Source organism: Sus scrofa, chromosome X (assembly GCF_000003025.6).
Source record: "Sus scrofa isolate TJ Tabasco breed Duroc chromosome X, Sscrofa11.1, whole genome shotgun sequence".
NCBI classification, from domain to species: domain Eukaryota; kingdom Metazoa; phylum Chordata; class Mammalia; order Artiodactyla; family Suidae; genus Sus; species Sus scrofa.
This window is the reverse complement of record NC_010461.5, coordinates 74,129,852-74,149,666: the sequence shown is the minus strand read 5'-3', so window position 1 is coordinate 74,149,666 and position 19,815 is coordinate 74,129,852. Positions and strand designations below refer to the sequence as shown.

General features: G+C 36.1%; 1 protein-coding gene across 1 annotated transcript; it reads right to left on the bottom strand.

The window, feature by feature from the left end:
* LOC100518351 (polyadenylate-binding protein 5) lies at nt 3,726-7,960 on the bottom strand. The gene is made up of 2 exons (XM_005674568.3): nt 7,747-7,960; nt 3,726-7,209 (listed from the first exon to the last, which is right to left on the bottom strand). Exon 2 carries the CDS (start codon nt 7,040-7,042, stop codon nt 5,894-5,896), a length of 1,149 nt encoding a protein of 382 aa, XP_005674625.2. The 5' UTR covers nt 7,043-7,209; nt 7,747-7,960; the 3' UTR covers nt 3,726-5,893.

Here is a 19,815-nt window from a genome sequence, read left to right as displayed (position 1 = left end):
CTTGGGCATATATCCAGACAAATCTTTCCTTGAAAAACACAGGCACCTGCATGTTCATCGCAGCACTATTCACATTAGCCAAGACGTGGAAACCACCCAAATGTCTAGCGACAGATGATTGGATTAGGACGACGTGGTATATACATACAATGGCATACTACTCAGCCATAAAAAAGCACAAAATAATGCCTATTGAAGCAACATGGATGGAACTAGAAACTCTCATACTGAGTGAAGTAAGTCAGAAAGAGAAAGTCAAATACCATATGATATCACATATCTGGAATCTAATATATGACACAAATGAACCTTTCCACAGAAAAGAAAACCATGGACTTGGAGAAGAGACTTGTGGTTGCCAAGGGGGAGCAGGAGGGGGAGGTTGTAGGGTGCATTGAGAGCTTGGGGTTAATAGCTGCAGACTATTGCCTTTGGAATGGATTAGCAATGAGATCCTGCTGGGTAGCACTGAGAACTATGTCTAGTCACTTATAATGGAGCATGAGAAAAAAGAATGTATACCTGTATGTGTAACTGGATCACTATGCTGTACAGTAGGAAAAAAAACAATGTATTATGGAAAGTAAAAAAAAAAAAAAAAAGATGAGAAATTCACTTATAAAAAGATAATACAAAAACATAAAAAGAGAAATTCACTTACAAATGAAAGATTCCCAAGTCTTAGTTTTACTATAGTTGTCAAATCAGTGTTACGAATAGTCATACATAGTGAATGAAAGTAAATCATGATGCTTTACTGTGAAGGAGATATAAAACTAGGTAGAACTTCATTATCTTGACAGGATTCATTTAGATTTATAATTTTTAAATTACTCTTTATTTCTCTATATTCCTTCTTTTAAATATTTTTGAGTTAATTCGCAAATCTCCCTTTTTAAAAATTCTTCAATGAACAGGGAAACACACATTCTTCATCTTGACTTGCATTGCTTTGTTACTATCCCTGCTATGATGTAATAAAGCTGCCCTGCAACACCAAAAAGTGAAGTATTTACTCCTTAATTTAGCAACATTGACATATAATTTTTTTGTGTGTGTGCAATGGAATGAATTAAGGATATAGGCTGAGCTTCCCGAAACGTTGAAAAAGAAAAGCTTGCAAATTCCTCTTTGTTTATTCTTTGCAGAGATTTTGTCTATCCCAAATCCTGAGAGGTAACTTGAAGAGTCCTTTGCCATTCTGTGTAAATTAGTTTAAAATTACCTTTTAAAAGCCCCTAAATATTGATTTAAAAATCATTGATTTTTCAGAAGCATAATTTACCCTTTTGGAAGTTTCAAATCATCTCAAAAGGATATAAAGTTATTTATTCTACCTCATAAAAGGGTTTATTTTTACAACAAAAAACTCCCATCATCTTGTGTTTTACTTACTATTAGTTCCAAAACAAAGAACTAATTTACTCTGATGATTGACTCATGCCACAGAATATTCGCACTCATCCCTTCTCTTGAAGTCTGTCTAAAGCACTAAATATTTTTTAAATTAAATAAGCTAAACTATGAAGGCCTCAAATTTTGATGAGGAATTTAATGAGAACGTTTGTGTTTGTGTGTGTGCCAAATGGGAGCTCTTTTAAAATTGACTTTTACTTTCAAGGGTGAAAATACTTGGAGCTGTTTTTTTTAAAGTTTTGTGAGAATTGTAACCTGTTTGTATGTTGTGTTAAGCTTTTCTCTTCTCAGATTTCCAGTGGTAGCTAGATTATTTCTAACTACTGGAGCCAAGTGGGATGCATTAACTCTCTTAAGGCTCCAAGAAACCATTTGTTAGGTTACACTCATAGGAAGTAAATACCACCCTTGAACCATGTAAGAATTACTTCATTTCACATGCACAAGCAGTAGTGTCTCAGGGATTACTGTCATTGCTTGGTTCAATGTAGGAGCAAAATCTTGTGTAATAGTCTTGGTTTTGAAGCACCAATCCATTAATTTATTTAAAAAGTGTTACTCTACAAATAAACTTTTATTTAAATTACACCAATTACTAGAAGCTCTATCTAAGGCAGGCTCACCTATCAAGTGTTCAACATTAATGAAAAAAGAAAGCATAAGTGTGAAAACATTGCTAACATCTTGGTATAAGCAGTCTGTTACCAGTAACACTATGTTAGAAGAAACTATGTAAGAACCAATCAGTTCATAATTATTTCTTTGTAGGATGAGTTTAATAAAAATGGCTTATTCTGTAATAATGCATATCTCTTGTCAAATACTAAGAGGATAATTGGAAAGCAAAGAAATGGAGGGGTATAATCCATAGATTATGAACTCATTCATTCAACAAATAATCATGGAATGGTAACTATATTCCAAGTATTGTCATAGGTGCTGGGAACAGCTGTGTCATCTATATTTATTCACTTATTGATACATTTCTAACTATTCCCTTAAATTAGGCCATTTATTAATAGGTAAGATAGTTTTCACACCATTCCTAAATATTCCCTTAAAGAAATCATTATTCTTTCTTTTTTTCACTGGGTTATAAATGTCACTTACACATGTAACATCTTATTTTTCCCCTAACCATAGATCCAACCAGAAAAGGACCAGTATGCTTGAAATGTCCCATACAGAAACTCCTCCTCCAATTAACCTTTACTATGATGTTTTGCAATCACAAAATATGTTCTTAATTTTCTTCTTCCTGGGCATATTTGAACTTTGTACATGTGACTGTTTTGAAAAGCTAAAAGAAAGGAGTTCCCATTGTGGCTCAGCAGAAACAAATCTGACTAGCCTCAATGAGGACGCAGGTTCGATCCCTGGCCTCGTTCAGAGGGTTAAGTATCCAGGGTTGCCATGAACTGTGGTATAGGAGGGCAACAGCAGCTCTGATTCAACCCCTAGCCTGGGAACCTCCATATGCCCAGGGTGTGGCCCTAAAAATGCCAAAAGAAAAAAGAAAATCTAAAAGAAGAAGGAGAAAAAAAAAAAAGCAAAACCTTGTATTAAGAGTCCACTATTAGGTTGATCATTAATAGCATAGTTTTATAATTTGACTAATTATCTTGTGCTAGAAAAAGAACAATAATCTATGCTTTGTCACTGATTTAAGCTGTTCAGTGCTTCCCCTTGGAAGTTTAATTACTAGAAGTGTATTCAATGTAGCTAAAAATGAAAAGTACAAGATTGAAAAACTACCCAGGTGTTTGTGTTTAAACAGAAATTACCTTTCCTTTATACTCCCCCTGCTTTTTACTGCCTGAATTTACAGAGTTCTTTTGACTGACTTGCAGAGTCCTAACATGTATGTTTTATGTATATTTGGCTAAATTTTAATTACTCTTTTTCTTTACACTAACTTTTGGAAAACTGTAATAATTCAACTACTTAAATAATTTCCCCAAAAGTATTAAATGCTTATACTTGAAGATTTTTACTTTCTAGAATCTTCCGTGATTGATCCTGAATCAAAGCATTTGTAAATATCTTAACACTGACAGTTCAGGTTTATAAATTTAAATGAAAACTGGCAAAGGGGTAAAAGGAATAGAGTACATATGAGTAAATAATTACCAGTGTGTTTTAAATTTTATTTGATGCTGCTTCGTTTTCATATATTTTAATGATCACAATGATGTAAAGCAAGTAGTCTCAAAAAATGTGAAAGATTAAATCCCATTAGTTTTCTCAGTTTAAGTGAAGAATATACCTTTAACACTTTTTAAACTTTTGATACATAGATATCAGTGTGATGTGTATTTTTATTTTTCTAGTAGATTTAAGCTTTTACATGCCATAGATATTTTTTATTAAGCTTATATAACTCATACTGTTTTAAGCAAGGATGTTCATCACAGCATTGTTTACGAATGTAGAAAACATTGAAAAACATATAAATCTCATTCAATAATGAACTACTTAGATAAGTGATAGTACATCCACACAATGGAATACTATGCAGTCACTAGTTTATGGTACAGATTGGTATTTATTGACATGAAAAGATTATTATGTTTTAGTTTAAAATAAAAAATATTAACAGTACATATAGTATGTTTCTTTTTGTCTGTAAAACAGTGTGTGTATACATGGGAAAAAAAGCATGGAAGGATATGTACGCACTTAAAATACTAATGCACACAATTAAAAAATTAATAGTGGTTATTTCTGAACTCTGGGAATTTTACTTCCTTCTTTATAAATTTCTGCATTGTGTACTTTTTTTTACAAGGAGTATGTATTATGTTTATAATCAATAAAAGCATCTGAAATATTTGATAATGAATATACAAGCAATTTGTAGATAAACAATACATAGGGATGATTTATTCTCATCATTTTATGGGCAAGTAGCCAATAAAAGTGTTAACAAAATTGTATATTTATATTGTATTATGTATGAAACCAAAGATTTCTATATAAAATAATAAACACTGAGATAGAGGCAAAACGTTTTCTTATGCTTGTATCTGTGGTATGAGTGAATCCTATTTTTTAAAAAATAATTATTTAAATTTTACATAAAGTGGGCATTTATTTCTCTAATTCCAAAATGGATTTGAATGGCATATATATAAAAAGAAAAGCAACCCAAAGAAAACATAAAAGTAAATGTAATATGGATGGAAGGTGGTGGGTGTGGAGAAGGGGGAAGTGGAATACGGAAAATCTGTAATGTACAAATTACAGGATAAATAACACAACTGCAATATAGAACATTTTGTCACAAATTCCAAGCAGTTGGACAAAAAAGAACCATAATGGATTAATAGCTCTCATATGATAGATGCAGGTATGTGATTTAATCAAGAGAGGCAAGCTTTTCTTTAATTTTGAAACAACTGTGAATATTATCTCATGGATATATTCAACAATTTACAATATATAATGACAAGTTTAATAGAAGATGTACTTCAAAAGTAGTTTTCAACATAATTACATGGATTATTTTCCTTTTATATTGACCCTTATTGACACTTAACAAAGGCTGAAGGTAATACTGAAGTTATCTATAAACAAAAGCAATTCAGTGCTGTTATTCACCATTCTTGTTAAACGCGATACAAGTATAGCTACTAAGGAGCTTAGCAAAATGAGAGATAAGACTTCTCCTTAGACTGTCTTAAGACTTCTCGTTAGACTGTCTTCAAATATCAAACCTCTCAGGAAAGGTTTTTAATGAAACTTGGAATCTAACTAACCAATGCCTAAAGTGTTCATTTTCTAAGGTACTCACTGAGGAAACACCAATATGCTTATTTCTCTGGGCATGAAATTAATAAAGAAAACTCTCAACACTTGGTCAAAGCCACTATCAAGTCTATGGTATGCCCACAATATATTAAAGAAAGAAATAATATATAAATAAATAAAAGGAAGAAAGCAAGCTCACATCTTTCAAAAAGAATTTTCATTTTAAATAATAATTTAAAGTGATATTATACACAAATATTTACTGGATCATATACACTTTCCCCTGCTCTACTGATTTCTTAAAAAGTAAGATAGAAGTTTTCACTGTGTAGATTCAGAAGTAAGAACCATTTTGAGGATATTGTCATTGAAGAAAGTAAATTTAGTAGTATTATTGAAATAAGGAAGGAAATATACTCTATTACTTCACCTTGATTGGTTTAGAAAAAAAAAAGGGGGGGGAGGATAAACTTTATTCTACATAGTCCTAAGGATATTATATCGAAAATAGTACAAAGTGACAGTTTTACAATTAGAAATTATGTTCTTCACTAAAATGAACAAGGTTTTCTAGTTCCTTTCACTTTTTTTTTCAAAAGAAAGTATTCACTTAATAAAAAAACCAAACAAACCTGTGAATTGGCATAAAATAAGCTCTTATCACAAAGTAGCCCAAACTAAGTAGGCACCAGCTTAAGGCTGAGACAAACTGAGCATTCTTCGTGTCTCACCACCTGCGCCTGGCCTGGCCCAGGGTGACATGCAGGGGCTTGGAGCCCACTACACGACCATTCATCTCATCTACTGCTTTGGTGGCCTCTTCAAAAGAGGAGAAACAGACGACACCAAACCCTTTGCCTTGCCCCACTTCCACCATCACTTTGGCCCGGGTAATTGACCCAAAGGAAGAAAATTGCTCCTTCAGTTTTTCATCATCGATGGTCTCATCCAGGTTCTTAATATAGATAGGTACCCCCGGAGGCCGACTCTTTTCTTTTAATCTCAGACGCTCAAACCTTCGCCTTAACTCGGCCAGACGTTCAATTTTCTTCTGCGCTCGCCCCACATACAAGACTTTACCATCAATGGACTTTCCATGTAGGTCTAACACAGCCTTTTGGGCAGCCTCATGTGTCTCATACCTCACAAATCCAAAGCCTTTTGATTTCCCACTGGCATCTCTAATTACCTTAACACTCTCGGTTGGCCCATACTCACTGAAGATTTCCTTCAGTTTGTCGTCATCCATGTCCTCGCCAAAGTTTTTAACAAAAACATTGGTGAAAGTTGCCCTATCCCTAGTTCTAACTTCAGCTGCCCGCTCTTCCGGAAATTTGAATCTGCCAACGTATACCTGGCGGTTGTTGAGCCGCACTCCGTTCATGTGCCAGATGGCCCTGTTGGCAGCGGCCAGGCTGTCAAAGTGCACATAGGCATAACCCTTGGAGCCGTTGTCATCGCACACGACTTTGCAAGAGAGAATGTTCCCAAATGCGGAAAATAAATAAAAAAGGGCCCTGTTGTCTATGGATTTGTCCAGGTTTTTGATGAATATATTTCCGACTCCAGACTTTCTTAAGCGGTCATCTGGCTGAGACCACATTAGGCGGAATGGTTTGCCGTTAATCAAATCAAAATTCATGGTGTTCAGGGCCCACTCAGCATCTGCAGGGAATCGGAAGTTAACATAGCCATAGCCCAAGGGGCTGCGGGTCACCGGGTCACGGCAGATGCGGGTGAAGCGCAGAGGGCCAGCAGGCCTGAACTTTTTATATAACATGTCCTCCGTGACATCTGGGGCCAAGTCACCCACATACAGGGCAGCCTTGAGGTACTTCTTTTTCTTGCCAGCAGGATTAGGCTCCCCACTCCCCATCTCTCTGAGCACAGGAAGGAGGCTCTCTCAGGAGAGTTAAAAAAAAAAAAAAAAAAAAAAAAAAAAAAAGGCTGCTTTTCCTAAGCTATGGGCCAAGCAGCTGTTCACAAACAGAAAAAAAGCCAAGGCGAAGGAAGCTAAAAGCAGACTCAGAATCACTGTTGAGGCTGAGAAAATGAAGTTCAGAAACAGCTGGTCAGCAGGCTCAGAACAAACGCATCAGACAAAAAAGCACCCCAATAACGAATCTCTTCTCCCTAAGGGGGCTTAGCATTTCCACCCATTAGTTTCAAAAGCCAGTTGTACCAGTTGTAGGAAATAAATGTCCCTTTCCCTGTTAAAATGTAAGAATCATCAAGCAGCTGTTGACTCCCCACATCTAGCCTTGCAGACAGAGGCCTCACGACCAGTTTTCTGCTTAAATACAGGCCTCAGTCTCATGTGGGGCTTAAAATGATATCAACAAGGGCAGAAGCAGAACGTGTATTCCTCCGCCGGCTGCCTAGCAGGTCTCTGGCGGGCTCGTGGCTCACTAAGGCCGCTACACGCACTCAGCGTCAGCGAAAAGGGCAGACTGGCTCTCCGTGCGCTGCAGCCGGCAGACAGGCTGCAGGCGGCGGATCGGACAGAGAGACAGACAAACAGACACACGCGCGGGGGACCGGAGACCGCCCAGATACCCAAGATGCCCACTGGGTACGGACCGAGTGACGCGCGGTGATTTCGGCAGCCCGAGACTCGCGGCGGGTCCGGAGGGACTGACTGGCAGACGCGCACTGGGTCAGCTCAGACGCGAGGCGGTTCCGCACAGATGCGGGGCGGAGTCTGGAGAGAAGGGCAGATGCGCGGCAGGCTGGCTGAGTGCTTAAGGGTGGACAGGAATTACTCCCCGCAGGACAGACCGACCCAGGGACTAAAAGCCTGTAGCTGTGGTAGGGCGGGCGGGGCACAAGGAAACCCGGAACCTTGCTAAGTAACTTCCCGCTTGCTCTGTGCCAAGATGTAAACAAACAAACAAACAAAGAGAGGGAGGGGAAAAAGAGAGAGAAAAAAAGATAATTGAAAAGGTTTCTAGACTTTTCTTATTTTTGAAAATTTATTTATTATTTAAAAATATCACTTTTAGTCTGCTGACCCCAAAATCAAAGATGGTGATGATCTAGGCAGAAGGAACCCTCATAAGTTGTTTTTCTTTTTCTTTTTTTTTTTTTAAACCAATTCCCTAAATTATTTCAGCTTAGGAAATAGCATGTAGGTTGCATACTTTGCTGAGACCATTGTGAAGTAAACTGACAGCTGCACTGGACTGGAAGTCCAGTTTTATCATAGGGTCAAATAAAACACAGGCTTATGCTGTGGTTGGCCTTTATTCTTACTCCATTAAACTTCTACATAATGGTAGCATTATCCCCAGGTAGTAGGGAGAGTTTTTTTCATTGCTTCAGTAATACTAAGGTTTTAATGATTGGAGACCCATAAACTGGCTTTTAATGTTACTTAGTGCCACAAAACGTTGAAAATGTGCTGCCTTCATAAACACAAATTACAAAATCTTAGTTAAAGAGATAAAAGCTGTAGAATTAACGCAAATATATAATTAATGTTCGCAGGTGAAATAAACATGTAAAGATATAGGCACTTTACATCATTAATTTCTCAGTTCAACTTGGGTTCTCAACTTTAAACCATCACAAGGAACAATGCTAAAAGATTAGATACAACTCAGAGGTTGCCCAAGATGTCTCTCTCTCTTCTTCTTTTTTTTTTTTTTTTTTTTGCTTTTTAGGGCCTCACTCATGGCCTATGGAGGTTCCCAGGCTATGGGTAGAATCCATATGTAAGTTCCCCCACTGGGGTGGAGTCGGAGCCACAGCTGCAGGCCTATGCCACAGGCACGGCCACGCAGGATCCAAGCCGCAACTGTGACCTACATCACAGCTCAGGTCAACACCGGATCCTTAACCCACTGAGCGAAGCCAGGGATTGAACCTGCAACCTCATGGTTCCTAGCCGGATTTTTTTCTGCTGCGCCACAATGGGAATTCTCCAAGATCTCTCTTTAGAATTTGTGGGAGATGGTTTTGGAAAGGAATATACCCTGTCTTGGGAATATTGCCAATGTCCGTAACACACAACTCAACCAGCCCTGTCCACAAGCCATCCCTTCCAAAAGAAAAGCCAAACAAGCATATATCAGTACTGTTAGGCTGGAAAAGATCCTGGCCATAAAAGAAAAAAAAAAGGGGGGGGGAATGCAAGATAGGAGTTCTTTTGTATTGCAGTGGGTTAAGGTTGCAGTGTTGTCACTGTAGCGGCTTGGGTACTTACACATGTTTCGGGCTCAGCAAAAAAAAAAAAAAAAAAAAGCAAAAAAAACAAAAAAACAAGTACTTCACCCTAAAAGGGTGTTGTCTTAAGGAGAAATTCTTAGAATAATAGACCAAATTCATGTGCTGCTTCATTTTCTACAATTTCTATTAGACGGTATGGTTGACTAAAGATGATGGTTTACCTTCATTATTTACTCAAGTATTTTGTCATTTTCTTCACTGAGCTCTTGTGCTTGCTTCCTAGGGTTCTTACTTAGCTAAGGCATGGAGACTATGTGAGAGAAGGCAAATACAAAATATTATAGAGATAGACTAATAAAAACTGGTCTTGAAATATGACACATTCACCAACATGTAGAAACACTTGCAAACATCTGCTTAGTATATTGTATTTTGAACATAACCTTTATAAACATCTTTCCCCATAAAGCTAATTAATAATGGGCTAGAACTTTTATTTTTCTCATTTAAAACTATTACTTCACTGAGAATGCTATATTCAAATAACATAAATCCAAGAGAATAATTACAATATTATCATTGAATCAATCACTATTTTATTTAACCAATTAAATATCCATATTCCAATTCATTTGTACATATTTTCTCTAAGATTATAGAAAGAATTGTGTTGCTAAAAATAGTTATTTTCAAAAGAAATCCCTCTCTACACTTAATAGCCATTTGGGGATCATTGCAGTATAAACATTCTAAACTGTAGTGATAATTTTATCAGGTGAAAAGTCAGAAATTTAGAACTGCTGTGACGTGAATGAATTTTAGTAGAGTTTCCTCTGAGAAGCAAAAGTTTATGGGGAAAAGGAAAGCCTTATCATCTATAATTTGTTTAGTCATTTTAATATTTACATTAAGAAGTGTCTCTGGAATAAAACTCAGATGTAGAACATTTTTCTGTCATTTTTATTATATATTAAAAGCAAGCTTATAGTCTATGTAAATCTTATATATTAAATCCATTAAAAATCCCCACCCAGATTCCTAAGGCAGTTGGTTGAAGCACATCTGAGTCTTTCTAAATCTGAGGAACGTTTTGCATGAAGAAAGAATCCCAGATAACTGGCATTCTAAGTGTATCCTACCACACATTGTTATTTACAGTTGATAGTAATGTGTCAGCATGAGTGGAAGAACAGGAGAGTTGGAAATTTATGTTTTTCAGCCTTGTCTTAACAGGCACTTGATCCTGTGTTTCCAATTAAAAGTCTGAGCTGTGCAATTTGCTGGGACTTCACAATTAAAGTAAATTTGCTGCTCTCTTGAATGAAGTCTGGGATGGCTGAACAAAATATTATAAAATAAAACCTTTATTACCTAAAACTTGGCTCATTTTTTTAGACAAAGAGAGGAAAACTGTCAAAAAAAATTGGCATTAAGAATATGGTATAATAGGCATTTCTACAATAAGTTTTGGAGCCAGTAGCAATTCTTTTTCTCTATTCCCCAGAATTTTATCTTGCACCATGAGTACTTTTGCTCCAGATGATAATCCTGAAGGGACTTTGATTAAATTTATTTTCAGAGTTTCCACCATGGTGCAGTGGGTTAAGAATCCAACTGCAGTGGCTTGAGTCACTGCTGAGGTTCAGGTTCGATCGTGGATGGAACGGTGGGTTAAAGGATCCAGTGTTTCCACAACTGAAGCATTATGTCACAGTTGTAGCTTGGATTCACTACCTGTGCCAGGGACCTCCATTATGCCATTAGTGCAGACACACACACACACCCACAAAAGATTTATTATTGAAGAAAGATTAAAATTGTGTTCATTGGAATGTACTTAAGTGAGAAAATGACCCAAACTGGAAAAGTTTCAACAGAGTTTGTAATGGAAAGGGATTTATGCTAAATTGTCAATAAACCAGAATGTATCATTCTTCAATATTAATGCAAAATTGCATTATTTTTAAATTGTAAAACTATAGTTTAGATATTTATTCAAAGGCTGTACTTATAATTCATGCATTTACAACCCTAGGTGTTTTGTTGGAAATTAAGATTCCTTTAAAAATTTTAACTTTTTTCCTTTTTTCATTTTTCTGATTAAATCCCTATAGAATTAAAAAGTCATTTATTCAGCCATGAAGAAATCTGAGTCTTAAAAACATATATAAAAATAACACAACTTTATGTATCATATATTTTGGTGTCTCCTTATGCTGCTCTTTTAATTAGATCTGTTTAAAGTAAATCCATAGAATACTACAGTGTAAATGTATGCAATTGCTAGGCATTCAAAATCCAGTGTATTTAGAATTTTAGATAGCATATATGATGTAGAGGCATTTTCTCTAATGATGCATTGAAATAGAGTGGGGGTATCACCTGCTTGGCAGATAGTCTTAGACAGATATTTCCTTACTAGGGCTTGTTTACTGAATATATGTCTCATACAGGGAAAACACAAACACACACCACATTCTTTGCTTAAAAATCCTGAGATACAGTCATTTCACTTGATCTAGAACAAGAAATAAAATAATAACTCTTTAAAAATGTAAACTTTATGCTTTATTTTCATTTTCATTTTTTAATTGTGGGAAGATATACATCACATTTGCCATGATAATGATTTTTAGGTGTACAGTTTGGTGGCATTAAGTACAATCATACTGTTGTGCAACCAATATCGTTACCTATCTCCAGAACTCTTTTCGTCTTGCTGAACTGAAACTCTGTACCCGTTAATCCATGCTTTTACTTATTTATTTGTTTTTTTAGGGCCACACCCGTGGCATATGGAGGTTCCCAGGCTAAGGGTCGAATCGGAGCTGTAGCTGCTGGCCTATAACACAGCCTTAGCAACACCAGATCTGAGCCCCATCTGCTACCTACTCCACAGCTCATGGCAATGCCAGATCCTTTACCCACTGAGCGAGGCTAGGGATTGAACCTGCGTCCTCATAGATACTAGTCAGATTTGTTTGCACTGAGCCATGGGAACTCCAATCCATGCTTTTAGATGACAAAAAAATGTGTTAAGCCATTTCTTTTTGTTGGGTATTAAAGCTACTTTTACCTATTTTATTGTCACAACACTGATGCTATTATAATCATCCTTATTCATAAACTTTTATTTATTGTTCTTATCTCTATTAACTAGATTCTCAGAAGTAGAAATTGCACACTTAAATGTTATGTGCATTATTAAATGTTAATAATAATACTGTCAGACTTACATCAAAAGTGCTGAATCAATTTACTTGTTTTACCAACAACATAAAAATTTAGAGGAAATGGTGCATTCTTAGTAAAACAGTAATTATCAAATTTTGATTCAATGGAAAATTGGAAGAACAATTGCCATAGAACAGATTAGAAAATGATTACACATATGCTATATTTAAAAAAGGCACAGATGATTTTGTATTTGAGTACTATTACATAATCTTTAAGAAAATACATGTAAAGCCAATGCTATTCAAACTATTCCCAGCCATAGAAAACTCCCTAATTCACTTTTATAAAATTATCTCCAAGAGAAACTGCTTATAAGCCTAGCTTATGTTTTCAAACCAGGATGAAGTTACAGATTAATGGCAGTCCATTTATTTACCAGTAAAACTTGGATATATATTGTGTCAATGTGTGTATGTGTGGGTGTGGGAACAGGCAGATTGCAGGAGTGAAGTATTACATAATAAGGATTTAGGAGGGGATATACGATGGGAAGATAATTAAAGTCTTCTGGTTTAGAGTGTCAAAACAAAATAAAACATATTCCAGATACTGACCATCCTATCTTGCACTTTTTTTCTTTCCTTCTGGACAATCTGCTCAGAAATGTATAACAGGAAGAATGGTTCTTCACAGATAACCAAAACTGAACACAGATAATTAAGTCAAATTTTTTGCTTGTTTTTCTTGGCATGAAAGTTCAAATGTAAAATAATACATTATTGTTTAATATGTATCAATGAGAGGGCCATAGAGTTTCTTTCTCTTAAAACATTTCACATCCCCAAATCCCTGTCTTGTGGCTGTAGGCTCACTGAGTACTCAGATAATCCCTGTGAAAGCTGTGGGGACTCTTCTTGTATACTTCTTGTTCATCCATATTAATCCTCATAATAAGTAACAGGAACTGTACACCCATTCTGTTCTGAAATCAATCATTATGTTCATGCTTTGATACATTTAGAAGAGTTTTATTAAGCTAACATCAGATTTACAAGGTGAAATACCCACATTTTCCATTTGGCCTTTAATTCCTTAGTACTTCTCCTTTGCCACAATTTCAAACACACTCTTAAAGATAAGCTTCTTTCATGATAGAATTTTCTTTCCATATATTCCTCTTTTTGGGTGAAGTGGCATAACAGAAATATTAATACCTTTATTTAAAAGGTTATGACTATTTTCATAATTATTTTACTAAATTTATATTTTTAATTCCTTACTATGTCCTTTAAATTTAATTTCTGTGCAGAGAGCCTAAATGACAGATTAGTATCTGACAGCATAAAAACTTGCAGAAACTCCAAGGCTTAAACTAATTCATCTGATCTGGAGAGAAGATACACATTCTAATTACTTTGATTTTCCTCAATAAAGAGTCATCAGTAATGCTTACTTTTTGATTTATAGTGTAATCAAAATAATTATGCATTGACTTGGAGCAACACCTAAGATCTAACACTTTTCCATCAGAAATACAGTCCTTTTTGGAATATTTATATTTAGATAGAAGGGATAAACCTACCACAAAATTTCAAAGGATATAAGAGTCCTGGAATTATTACTGTTAAGAATCCTGCTTATGATTCCAATTATTCTCTCATTTCTTTTTATAATACATGTAAGTCTTAATACTAGACTTTAGCTGCTGAAACATTCTTGAAACTGATTTACTACAAAGACTAAAAATCATTCATTAATAATGAGGGGACATTTCTCTTGGTTAATTTATTTACCTATTTGTGGCTCCAATAATATTGAAATGACCTTTAGAATGTTTGGATACATTATTCATCAACTTAAGTGAGCTCTCTGTTTCAATTTGACTGCTAGGCATTTTGTGTTTGCCTCAACTCTCCCCTTTCTCTGCCCCCCCTCCACATTTATTTTTCTTTATAAATTGTTTCAAGAAGTTATCCAGTTTTTAAGACATTTGATATATGATGGCATCCAGATATATTTTAAGGACTATATGTGGATTAGCTATTTACTTCAATAAAATGCAGTTTTTGAGGGTCCCCTATGTGCCAGATACTTTGGTGCTGGGGATAGAATGATGAACAAGATATACCCGGTGCCTGCTATGCATAATAGTTCTTACATTCCTGAGAGGGGAATATCCTAGAGAAAAAAAAATTAAACAAAACGAAGAAATTAATTTCAAATTGTGACAAGATCCATATAAGAGATACTAAACTGGGTGCTGTGATAGCAGTTAATAGTGCAGTGCTGACTAGCACAGTCTATATTAAAATAAAAGAGACCACCATAAACATTTTCAAATGAGCATCTATTTTAAAAACTTATAAAATACTTAAGTGAAATTTATGTTGATAGATATAATGAGAAATTATTACACTGAAGGAGATCTTTAGGTCCCAGATAAGAAGTCATTTCAGCTTCCCAGAATAGCTGCTGAGTGAGAAAGGATGCGGTCATATTGAAAGCAGTGTATGTTTATAATTGATTAAGTTCTTAGTATAGTTTACTAGCCATGGAAAATATAGGTCAATCATTAAATATGCTATATCTCTATTAGACTTTTTCACAAACTGAGTTCTTAGAAGAATTGCAGAGAAGTTAAAATAAAATAATAATTATATAAATAACTATCATAAGGAAATAGGAATAAAATGTTTTAAATTACTTTATAATGTCTTTTTATTTATTTCATAGACGAACCTTTTGAAAATTTTTCTATATGTTTTATAAGAATCCTCCTTCTCATCTTTCCCCTTCCTCTCTTCAGTAATTGCATTACTGAATTATTACATCTACTCTAATTGTAAGTACTATACAATTGCTACACTTGGAAAAATAACTAAAGATGTAAAAACCAAAAAGCAAAACAAATAAAACAAAACAAAAGAAGAAGCCTCTGAATGAAAGAATATTCACTTTTGAATTCAATCGTTTCTACTTAGGCAGCCTCAGAAAGGTATAAAAAGGAAATAGCATCTAGCGTTTGTTACTTATTCATTTTCCATTTTTTACATTTATTTTTCCTGTCTTCTCTCTGCCTTTATAAACACTTCTTCAAGGCCTAGTTTAATTCAATTATTTCAAGATTGGTTAAGGATCCAGTGTTGTCCCTGCTGCGACTTGGTTTGCTGTTCTGATGCAGGTTCCATTTCTGACCTGGGAACTTCTGCCATGCCCCAGGTGTGGCAAAAAAAAAAAAAAAAAAAAATTCTCTACTCCAGTTTTGGCCCCTTTAAATAACTTCCTTCTCATCTTTTAACTATCTTCCAATCTATTTTTTATCATTTGACCATGTTCTTTCTTTCTTATACATCCTTTACTTCTTTTGGGGTCTTGGACTTCTTTTCTGCTTGAGATATGAGATCCTTGTGAATGACTTTTAAATTCTGTACTGAAAACATCACTTTTCTTATTCATTTGGATAGAGTTGAAATGACCTTTATTGGATTGAATTGAGAAAAATTCATGCAGGATCAACACATATTTATAGTTAATGCTTTCTTATATATGAGTGAAAATGCTAAACAACCATGTCCATGAGCCTGGACCTGGTTTCATTATATTTGTAAGCAAAGTGCTATAGGCAGCTACTACTAATTGTAGTATTTAGTGTAATTTATTTGGCTTGAAAGGAAAAGTCTTGTGGGTATCACTCTCTGAGTGTCTTATTTCTTTCTTTAATGTAGAATAAAAAAAGCTATGTTTTTTAAGAAATTATAATTTCTATATCTTGCCATAGTACTGTTAAGAAGCAGGAAGAGTAACCATCATTTTCTGACTCCAAATAAACTTTTGGACCTAATATAATATGAAGATAAAGGATAATTATAAAGCCTGAATGTATACTCATCTTAAAGAAACATTGTTTTCAACTCTGAGTATTTTAACCACAACTAAGTGTTTTTTATTCACCATTTTGTTGGCAAGAAGCTATTGTCATACAACTGTGAACTTGAACATTTTTACTGAACATATATTTCTTTCCATATTATGTGATATCTTTACACCAAGAGACTTGAGATCCTGAAAAAGGGGATTATTTGTAAAAAAAAAAAAAAAAAGTTCTGATCTTATTAAAGGTGTAATGTTAATTTTTGAGGATTGCGAGAGGAAGAAAAACCAGTGAAAAACCAGTTTTGTATGCCAATGTGAGAATACTCACTGCTATAGGAACCAAAGTAAGAAGAGCTAGGACCAAATTATTTGTGGTCGCCACGTTGGGCACCTCTTGCCGAGGCCAGCTCAGCAGGATGGGGCTGAAGAACGGGTACTGTGGAACTTAAGGAAAAAGTTAACATAAAACAAGACACAGAGACATTTATCTTAAGTAAAGGTGGGAACCAGGGGACTCAAGGTCTCGGGGACCAAGAGCCCTGCCTCAAGAAACCACACTGCTTTTTTTGTGCTCTTTAGATGAGATCAAGTGAGGAGTGGCTATGGGTGGATGATATAGGGTTTGTTTACTATTATATAAGTTCTTTTACTATTTTAAAAGCCACTTACATGGTAAAAGGTTAAGCTCTTACTCTGACCTCTAGGCACATAACAGTTCTAAAGCTTAAGTCATTTACCAGCACTGTGACTGTTTTTCCAAGCAGGAAGATGGGATATAAAGTAAGGCAAGAAGATGGGATAAAGTAAAGAAGCTTTTCAAAGAAACGTCTGCACATCTCCCCCTTATTATTTTTGTGGGAAGACAAAAATAGATCTTGCAACTTCTTTTTTCATTACTTCTTAAATCACTCGCTTTGTACATCAGCTTCCAGGGGTGGCCAGAGCCAAGGCTTAGGGATCTCTGACGATGGTGAAGGGAGTCTCTGGAACTTGACCATGAGGAGATTCTTGAGTTGCTGTACAGCCTCCCGGGTGTCCATGTCAGCAGCAGATACAGCCTTCTTCACTCTGATGTGATGGATCCATGGGGAAATACCTGCAACCTTTATAGCAGCTGGGGTTGCCATGCCACCCTCAGTTTCCAAATGTTAATAAATAGCCACAAAGAATGTATCAAAGCCCATATCCCTACGCTGACTACCTGAGTTAAAAATCTGCCTTAATTACCTCCCTTTGAGTTGGAGACTCTAACTGTGGGAAAAGGGGTAACGACCGCTCTATCTTCTTCCTGCTGAAAAGGGGCATCGTTAGGGAAAGCAGTTAGGACTCCACTCACGGAATGGTCAAGTGGGCTTTGATACATTGCTTTGGACCTCAAAGATACATTTTCACCAGGAGAAGGAGGTCATCTGGTTCCACAGGGCAGCTCCAAAAGCTGGAGCTGGATTGGACAGCTCATGAATCTACTGTTGAAGATCTAGCAGGGAATTAGACACATTCTGTGAACAATCAGGAATACAACATTTAGATTTTATAATAGCACAGGTAACTCATATGATTTTTCTGATTTCTCTGGCTGGTTATGAAATATTTGTATGCCTTAGTCGGCATGTGATTGAAAGCTACCTTATGTCCTTGTGAACAGTATGATTTATGGCACCACCTTACTTTTAAAGTTAACTTACTCAAACATATTCTGAACAGTCCCCACATGCACAAAATTCTCTTCTCAGTGTCCATATTAAAAGCAGGCATAAACCTTAATTAGGCTCCATTTGCATGTGCATTGAGGCTTTAACCTCTCACAAAATCTCTTTCTAAAAGAGGAGTTGGACTCTGAAACAATCAGAAAGGTATTGAGAAAAGAAAATGGATTCCCAGTCACAACTCAAAAGTTGTATAAAGAATTTTGTAACTGGCTTGTCAGAAATATAAATGTGGCAGATTCATGAGAGAGGGGCCCAGGATTGGAGAGGAGGACTGAAAAGTGGCTCCATATTCCTACATTTAGAGTCACCCAGGGCTCCTGAGTGGTGATAAGGACAGGAGCCATTATGGAAACATCCTGTCAGTCTTGATCCTGGGCCTGAGGGGTCAACCACAGAGACCTTCGTCTTCAGGGGCAATCCCTCTTCCAGCAATCTCTGAGTCTTGGGGCATTCCCATTTAAAGGATCCCTCTTTTGCACAGAGGAAACATGCTCCAGGCATAGGTCTCTGCCCTAGTCCTCTCACCTTGGAAACTCCCAGGTTGACTCCCTGCAGCGCCATAACTAGAGCCTCAGCCTTTTCTCAGTCTCTCTTCTTGTTCTCCTTTCATTCTTCCTGGCCCTGATTATAACATACTCTGAGGAGGTGCTCCAGATCCTGACCAGGGCCAAAAGCCAATTTTTGGAGCTTTCTCCATATATCTGGCACCGACTGAGCTATGAATTTATCCTTAATAATTATTCAGCCCTCCATTGTTTCTGGGTTCCTTTGTATGTTTTTTCAATGCCTTTCTGAGTCTTTCTAAGAAAGCTGATGGACTCTCTTGTTCCCCTAGTAAACCTCTGATAGTTTTTAATAGGTTTTACTCATGACGCTTTTAATCCCTCTTCTATACAAGTAATAAAATGATTTCTATGCCAGTTGTGAGAATACTCACTGCGATGGAAACCAAAGTAAAGAGAGCCAGGACCAAATTATTTGGAGTGAGAGGCTTTCCTTCTCTTAGTAGATTTTCAGCTTCTTGGGTTAGATGTTTGATCTGACCCCAAGTGGGAAGATGAGCCCTTATCATCCTCCTTCTGGGGTCTGGAGTTGAGGGATGCTTCACAGGCTTGCTCATGATATGGTTTGATTCTTCTTGATGAAATCCATGACCTGGTGAAATAAAAGCATATCCCCTGCCCCACGTGATAAGTTTTCCTGGAGACCAGAAGTTTGTTAATGGATCCTGCCACCAAATCAAGGGCTGTTCAGCCTGAGGAAAGTTAATCTTATTTTGTTCTATATTAAAATGTCTCTCTGCAGCCAGTTTTTCTTCATCAGAGGACAAATTTAAAAAATTTAAAGTGAATAAGATTTTGTTTAAAAGTGTTTGTTGTGACAACTATTTCTGTGTCACCCCCTTTTTGTTTTTGAAGAGCCTGTTTTACATATAAATTGGCTCATTCCACAATAGCCTGTCCTTGGGGGTTGTAAGGGAGACCAGTAAAGTGAGCAATATGCCATGTATCCAGGAATATTTTAAGTTGAGAACTGATATAAGCTGGACCATTATCAGTTTTAATTCCTTGTGGCAGGCCCATAACTGCAAAACAAGCATATAAATGATGAATAACATGTTTAGCAGATTCACCAGGTTGAGCAGTAGCCCAAATAAATTTAGAGTAAGTGTCAATACATACATGAATAAATGACAGTTTTCCAAAAGATGAATGAGTAACAT

Bases quoted from the DNA above. Each gene is read 5' to 3' on its own strand.
- LOC100518351 (XM_005674568.3), bottom strand. From the start codon at position 7,042: ATGGGGAGTGGGGAGCCTAATCCTGCTGGCAAGAAAAAGAAGTACCTC.